The sequence below is a fragment of the Octopus bimaculoides genome, chromosome 1, assembly GCF_001194135.2.
Source record: "Octopus bimaculoides isolate UCB-OBI-ISO-001 chromosome 1, ASM119413v2, whole genome shotgun sequence".
Taxonomy (NCBI): Eukaryota; Metazoa; Mollusca; class Cephalopoda; order Octopoda; family Octopodidae; genus Octopus; species Octopus bimaculoides.
The window spans coordinates 80,537,099-80,545,667 of record NC_068981.1 but is presented as its reverse complement, the minus strand read 5'-3'; the positions used below and the strand labels follow the sequence as shown (position 1 = coordinate 80,545,667).

General features: G+C 37.8%; 1 protein-coding gene across 6 annotated transcripts in view; it reads right to left on the bottom strand.

Moving 5' to 3' along the window:
* Nucleotides 1-6,332: 6,332 nt before the first annotated feature.
* Nucleotides 6,333-8,569, bottom strand: part of LOC106870369 (protein PRRC2C) — a 74,748-nt gene continuing 72,511 nt past the window's right edge. For all 6 annotated transcript variants that reach the window (XM_014916407.2, XM_052967749.1, XM_052967738.1 and 3 more), the window contains one exon: nt 6,333-8,407. In XM_014916407.2, coding sequence (XP_014771893.2) covers nt 8,010-8,407 — 398 coding nt within the window. In that variant the 3' untranslated portion in view covers nt 6,333-8,009. The remainder of the gene's footprint in view (nt 8,408-8,569) is intronic.

Below are 8,569 nucleotides of genomic sequence, written 5' to 3'. Positions count from 1 at the left end.
CATCATCATCATCGTTTAACGTCCGCTTTCCATGCTAGCATGGGTTGGACGATTTGACTGAGGACTGGTGAAATATATATATTAATGTGCTATGCTATTACTAAACAGTAAGTTGTTTTGAATATAGCCTGAAAAAATAACAGATGTAAGTACAATTTTCTAAATACTTACCTGAATTTTATTTTTGATGTGTACAGTTTTCAATATCGTTTTATCATCCATTATTATATGCCTGAAAGACATCACAGAAAATTTGTTGATACAGATTTTTTACAGTAAGTATCTTCTTCCCAGCAAACCTCACCTGAAATATTGTCCCATGGTTGGATGTTTTCACAGAAGATTGAAAATGAAAGACGCTGCTTATATGTTGGTGGTGCTCATTTATAATTATCATGTGAAGGAGCTATTGTTGTAGCTGGTAACAGAGGTCTTTTCAACTTAGTGTCAAGGCTGGATTGTTTGATGCTTGTGTTAAAACTGTGATGTTGCATTGTAGCAAAGTATAGGCCTTCAATATAGAAGATTTGCAAAGACTTAGAAAGAAATGAAGCTAGCATGCTCCAAACAGGTGTGTATTGTTTACAAATGAGCTCAGAGAAAAACTGGGTATAAGAGTAATTAGCGAGCAAAAGAGGAGGTTGAACTGGTACCTGGGCATGTGGTGCATAACTTCTGTACACAAAAGTACTCATCATCATCGTTTAACGTCTGCTTTCCAAGCTGGAATGGGTTGGACGATTTGACTGAGGACTGGCAAACAAGATGACTGCACCAGGCTCCAATCTGATCTGACAGTTTCTACAGCTGGATGCCCTTCCTAATGCCTACCACTCTGAGAATGTAGTGGGTGCTTTTACGTGCCAATGGCACAAGGGCCAGTCAAGCAGTATTGGCAACGGCCATGCTCAAATGGTGTTTTTTTAAGTGCCATCTGCACAGGAACCAGTGCAGCGGCACTGGCAACGACCTCACTCAAATAATTTTTCATGTGTCACTGGCACAAGTGCCAGTAAGGCAAGGCGATGCTGGTAACAATCACGCTCGAATGGTGCTTTCTACATGCCACCAGCATGGAAGCCAGTCAGATGCTCTGGCAACTATCATGCTCGGAGGGTGCTCTTAGCACTCCACTAGTACGGATGCCAGTCATTGAATTTGATTTTGATTTCAATTTCACTTGCCTCAACAGGTCTTCGCAAGCAGAGTTTAGTGTCCAATGAAGGAAAGGTACGCATAAGTGGGCTGGTTACACTCCTGACATAGGCTACAGGTTATGGGCTCACTTGGCTTGTCGGGTCTTCTTAAGCACAGCATATCTGCAAAGGTCTCAGTCACTAGTCATTGCCTCGGTGAGGCCTAATGTTCAAAGGTCATGCTTCACCATCTCATCCCAGGTCTTCTTGGGTCTACCTCTTCCACAGGATCCCTCAACCACTAGGGTGTGGCACTTTTTCACACAGCCAACCTCATCCATTCTCGCCACATGACCATACCAGCGGTCGTCTCTCTTGCACATGACAACTGATGCTTCTTAGGTCCAACTTTTCTCTCAAGTATGCACCCTGACATTACACATCCAGCAGAGCATACTGGCTTCATTCCTTGATAGCTTACGCATGTCCTCAGCAGTCACAGCCCATGTTTCACTGGCATGTAGCATGGTTGTTTGTAGACGTGTCATACAGTTTACCTTTTACTCTGAGCGAGAGACCCTTTGTCACCAGCAGAGGTAAGAGCTCTCTGAACTTTGCCCAGGCTATTCTTATTCTAGCAGTTACACTTTCAGCACACCCACTCCCGCTACTGACTTGGTCACCTAGGTAATAGAAGCTATCAACTACTTTTAGTTTTTCTCCCTGGAATGTGGCACATTTTCAGTGTTTATTGCTCCTGAGCATCTGCCACATACAAAAACTATCTTCCCAGTTAGCCTTCCTTTGATATTGCTGCACCTCTTGAAGAGGGAAGCCAAGGAAGGCTTGGGACAAAATGGTGAAGAATAACCTGATGAGGCCATATTTCACATGGAAGATAACAAAGGACTGTACTGACTGGCGATATGCAGTGCTACAGAAAACCCATTCACCCATTGACAAGCACACCCTAACACAAGGGTAGTGATTGAGAAGCTACAACATATCTGTGCAAATGATATATGCATGTACAATGTTCCCAACCAGATGCACCTTCTACCCCACCCCCTCTATATTTCCCATCTTTTCATTACAGTACATTCTCTTCCTAGTTACCTCTATTGTCATCCAACACATCCTCTTACTGTTATCCCATTACCTGTCCTTACCCTTCTAGTATAATCTCAAGCCTTTCTTACCTTTGCTCCACCGAACTACCATGCCCCCCTACCTCTCTGGCCTCCTCATTTGTGATGCTTTCTACAACATTCACTCTGCTCTTTCTACTTATATGTTACCCACCAGCATCTACTTCTTGCCTCTCTACCTCCTTTCTTACACTACCCTCTTCCCAATAGTTTCTCTACCATCTTAACACCAATGCCCCTACTGATCTACCTGCATGACCCCCTCTACAGCTCTATTCCTTCCATGACTCCTCTCCACCCGTTTTTATTCCTTTCCCTCGTAGCACGTCTATTATTTGCTTCTTGTGTTGGGTTGCTTTAGACCCTCCCCTATCATCTTTTCAAGTTTATCCCTCCCTTTTTCACAACTGTCACAAATTCCTTCCTTGCCATACTCCCATCCCTCTACCTAGAATCATCTTGCACTTTCTTTTGTTCCCCCTCAATGATAGGGACCACTTTAGGGCCTTAGCCTAGTAAGTTACAAGGCAATCACACAAGTGCTGGTACCGTGGAAAAAGCATCCCATACATTCTGTAAAATGGTTGATATTAGAAAGAGTATCCAATAGAAACCATATGAAAGTAAACACAAGGGCATAATGCAGACCTACCATTGGACTAAGGAAGCCAGAGATCAAATGATGATGATACATATATATATACACACACAAAGGCCTTCTTTCAGTTTGTCTACCAGGTCCACTCACAAAGTTTTGTTCAATCTGGGGCTATACAGTGGGAATGAACCTAGTCACATGATTGAGTAGCAAACTTCCTCACCACTTAGCCATGCTTGAACCACAATCCATTTCAAAGATGAGATGAGTAAACTGTGATTACAATTATAACTTTCCATTCTCTAAATAGTCATTTGTATATTGTTTTACAAACTTGCACATGCAAGTACTACCAGTCGAAAGCTCCACATACTGGAAGCCAGCAAGTGTATGAGGTCATCAGTCATCAGGAGAGAATGCATGACGTTTCAGGGCCTACTTCTAGACAGAATCATTGCACACCAGCCCCCCTCACTGATATGAGGCCCCACTTGCTAGATCAGCTGGTTATCAAATAAAGCTCGATATTCTTCTAGCCATAGCTCATCATCTCTTTTTAACCAAATCCAGTAGCTAACTTTTTCCACTGTAGTTTGGACATTGTTCATGGTGGTATTCACTCTATGATGAGCTAATAAAATCAAAGGCAGAGGATTAACCAAGTTGAGTGTCAGGTGAAATGCATTGTAGTATTTAACCCAGTTCCTTGTATTTTGAGCTCAAACCCTGCTGAGACCAACTTTGTTTTCATCCACCTGGGGTTGGTAAATTAAATACCAGCCTAAGTCAATAGACTGGCAGAGATATTTTGACAGTGTTGGTCCCACTTCTGTGTATTCTGAGTTCAATTGAAACCATAGCCTACTTGGCACCTATGAGTAATAGCAGTATGCAAGCCCAACACCATTATCACCAAGGAAAATAATTTACAACTGGATTTTGAAGGAGCCTTAAAATTGACTGGGAGCAAAATTTGAGCCAACAGATAACTTACAGATCTGAAGGATAATTTATATTTTTCCTTGTTCAAGCAGAACTTTTAATACTTGCTAGGGTGTTAGACTGGTTAAATCAAGAGAACATTACTCTAAGTATCTTTTTGCTGGAGCACTGCCTATAGTCAAACCAACACCAGTACTTATTCTATCGGTCTTTTGTTGAACTAAGTTACAGGGATGTAAATACACCAACGTCGGTTGTCAAGCAATGGTGGGAGCACAGACACACACAAATATATACGACAGGCCTCTTCCAGTTTTTGTCTACTAAATCTACTCACAAGGCTTTGGTTGGCCCAAGGCTATAGTAAAAGACTTGCCCACGGTGCCTTGCAATGGGACTGAACCCAGAACCATGCAGTTGGGAAGCAAGCTTCTAACCACACAGCCACTCCTGCACCTGCAAAATAAAAAAAATCCTAGGAGGAACACATTTGATCATAGACTGCCTGAACATAAGCTCTCCAAGATCTAGACAAGCATGAGTATAGTGGTTACCTAACCAACAAGAAAAAAAAGAGACTGGAGCAATAAACTTATTAACTGGAGAACTTCACAGACTTACAATATACATAGTGTTCTACTGGCTATAGAAAGTAGCCTAAGCTTTGAATATGGTTGGTTTACTCACAAATATTAGAGTTAGCTTTTGTTAACTAAAACTGGGATAAATTACTTTTTAATGCAAATAAATGTTGAAGGAGTTAACTTGATATTGCTAAAATATTTCCTAACACAAGCTAGGACCTCAAATAGTGAAGTTAATATGTAGCTTCTTCAGTAACACCACCACAAAAATGTGAAAATATTGGCAAATCTTTAAAATTTTGATTATGATAGAAAGACACCTTTGCATTGCTAATATTAAAAAAATTTAATGATAGAACTCTAAATTCAAGTTCCAGAATGCATTATATACATTGAGCTTCATAAACTATATATTATATATATATATATAGACACACACACACATCTCCTTTAACCCCATACCCACCAAAGACAAGTCAACTTGTCTTCAGCCAATTTGTCTTTTCCAGAGTGCGACAAGTAAACTCACCCAAAACAATTTCAAAAACAGCCAGACAGGTTTGCCATATGGCAATTCTTGGGATTTTTCTCTTTAAAAATACCATTAAAAAAAAAACTCCAACTACATGGTTCCATGTTCAGCCTCAATGCGTGGCATCTTGGGGAAGGGCCTTCTACTATAGCCTCAGGCTAACCAAAGCTTTGAGTGAATTTGGTAAACAGAAACTTAAAGCCTCTGTGTGTGCGCGCGTGCGCGTGTGTGTATTTCTATCTGTATTTGTCCCCCACCATTGCTTGACAACCGATGTTGGTGTTTGCGTCTCCCTGACTTAGCGGTTCAGCAAAACAGACCAATAAAATAAGCACTAGGCTTACAAAGAACAAGTCCTGGCGTTGATTTGTACAAGGCAGTGCTCCAGCATGGCTGCAGTCAAATGACTGAAATAAGTAAAAGAAATATACACACACATCCAAACCTTTGACATTGATAAGACCCTTTACAAATTTTAAGTGACTTATATTTTAGGACTTCTGCTGCTCATCGAAGCCTTTTTATTTCATGCTAGTTAAATTTAAAATTATGATCGGAATAAAATCCCATTCCTGATTTTTTTTTAAAAAAATTAAAATTTTTTGTTTTTTTTATCAAATGCCATTATAGATGAAATTCAAATTATTTCTAATTAAATCACTGTACTGAAAAGTGGCTCAACAAAAGAAAGGTGGTTTCTTAAATAAATTTTAAGTTCTGTGCACAGACAAATTTTGAAATGAATATAATCAAATTTACAAGTTAAATCTCAAAATAGATTAATATCTAGCAGAAAAACCAATGAAGATTTAATGCTTCCCTGTGGAAATCCTGAAGTGAGATGTCAAACATCTAAACCAAGACTAAGTTGGCACTATTTTCTAAATTTAAAAAAAAAAAAAAAGACTTCATATCCAAAATATATTAGATTTATTTAATATTTAGCAGAACTAGAAGAGTGACCCAAGGTCCAAGAGTTTCATGTATTGGCACATATATACATCCATACACACACATGCTTGCTTCCCAATCCCATGGTTCCCTCACCACACATTACATTTGTGTATCCATGTCCCTACATGCTGTAAGAGGTTATTGAAAAGGTAGACAACAGGGAATCTAACCATAAAAATGAAGGTTTTCACTTTCACATGGATAATGCATGAATAAAATCAAAGCCACATAAATAAAAAGTTGTGCAAGCAAATTACTGTATTGTCCATGCTTGCATTTTGAAGTAAAATATAACAGCCAGTCTTGCTGATTCTTTTTTTTTTTCTTTTTAAGAATGCAAGCCTCCAACTGATCTATCCCAATAAATAATCATTTCTTTATTTTCATAAAACTGAAAAATCAAAACACACAGAAGTAAAAACAAAGCTAACAATGAAGGAACACTTCAAAAGTATTTATTCTTTCGAGATGTTTATCTTTTTTTCCTGATATTTTTTTTTTCTTTATTTTTTTTCCTCTTTATTTCCTGAACATTTCTTCCATATCCTCATTTGATTTTTGATCTACACACAAACTGATTAATCTCAGCAAATCAATTATTGGGACCAACACAAATGGACTTATCACCCAATTCACATTTGTGCTTGGATATTCCTAATCAAATATTCTCCAAGCCCTTAAATTTTCTTTGTTCCAGCATTAAATGTTATGCAGTAAACTAGAAAACTTGCCTTCAACTTTATTATTGTTTTGATTTCATTCAAAGTTTTACCAGTTTTATTAATCATTAGTGTTTGTGTATACATGCATGACACATATACATACTTCCAAGTTAACTTAGTTTTTATACAATTGTAATGAGTAGTGCTCACTCTCCAAATCCACACACACACACACATACACACTCTCTCTCTCTCTCTCTCTCCAGATGATTAACAAATCAGTCACTGAAATTGATTTAGTGACCACCATGAAGACAGTGTTTGTTCTTCATACAACAACTATAAATAACCAGCAAGACGGGCCCTATATAGTAATATTGTGGTATCAAAATAGCCAACCTCAGATGGAGGAAACCATACTGAGTCCAGCTCAGGTAGTCATAATCTAGGTATTATGTGACCAGCACCTTATCTCTACCTAATAAGAGATAATGTTGCAAGGAGGGGGAATAGCAGATGAAGACTGCACATAAAAGGTATGGTGTGTTGGAGTGTGTATATATCTTTACATGCACACACAAACACTCACTAACAAATATACAAAGACATTTTTAAGGAACAAAAGGTGGGTCAAGGAGTAGGTGAAAATGTGTTTTATAACAATCCCAACATCTTAAAATTTTAATCATAAGTCACATTCAAATTAAAGAAAAAAATGTTAATAAATATTTTTAGAAAGATAATGAATAAATAAATTTATTTAAAAAAGTTTTGAATAACTTTTGGATTACCTAGATATTTGAAATCCTTTTATCTAGTTAAACCAATTTTTATAACTTTTATTATATTTGTACAGGAAACTGCCAGTAAAAAAAATGCTAACCCACTACAAAAAAAAAAAATAAATCAACCCTTGAAGATCAAGAGATTTCCTACATTATCTCAGCTGTAGCTTCTGTAATGCAACAGAACTAGCAGTGTACTTCAGCTGAAAAACATTGTAGTGATTTCTAATGCAAATACTGATGAAACTTAAACTGCAGAGAAAAAAAGCACCCTATAAGGATATGTAGAAGCACATAATGTTCAGCAGGGAAAGTACTTCAAATAACAACTATTCAAAGTTGGTTGAGAATAGAAAGCACCAGGATATGAGAACATATCCCAACAGTAACTTTAAAACAGTACAAGTGAAACAATTCTTAATCTGTAAGAGGAGTGATGAAATATTTCAGCACCAACACCCTCAGGGAGTCTGCTGCCACACTAACAATTAAAAAATGTAATTATTTTAATCTAATGCTGACACCCATACTTGTTATTTTGTTCTATACTTAACAATCAAAGAAATTCAATCATCTTCAATTGTACTCCCAGAGGCCAAAATCATAATACTTTACATGAAAATTTGTTCTAGAGACAATGTGAACAGATTCATAGCACAGCAACGTGATTACTTTTTATCTAAATTGGCCTTTTCAGATTTTGTGTCTTTTGCTGTACCACCACCACTTCCACCACCAGCAGCAGCACACTGGGGATTACTGATTACATCTCTTTTGGCATCTGAAGATTGGACCTGCTTCATTGTTGGCTTCTTTTGTGGATTTAAAAAATTCTGGGCATGTTTCAAAACTTCACTTCGTTCCCGAGCCTGCTGAGCCTTAAAGTTGCGACCAGAGCGTTGTCCAGAATAAAGTTGAGGTGCTTGCTGTACAGGAGGTGGAGACTGAACTGCAGTTAACTGTTGCATTTGAACATTAGGCGGTCTCTGGATAGGAGAAGAATAGCTGGCTCTTGGATGAGGATTATTGGGCCGGATCATATTACCAACAACCATTTGACGAACAACTACAAAATATAAATTGAGAAAAAATTTTTCAACACGTATTTCAATCAAATTCTAAAATAGATTTATAAAAGCAGTTTAAATTTTAACTATTTATTAAGAACCTGTTTTGGACAGGTTCTTAAACTTACTGCTTGTCCCAAATCTGTTCTGTTAGAGTTTAA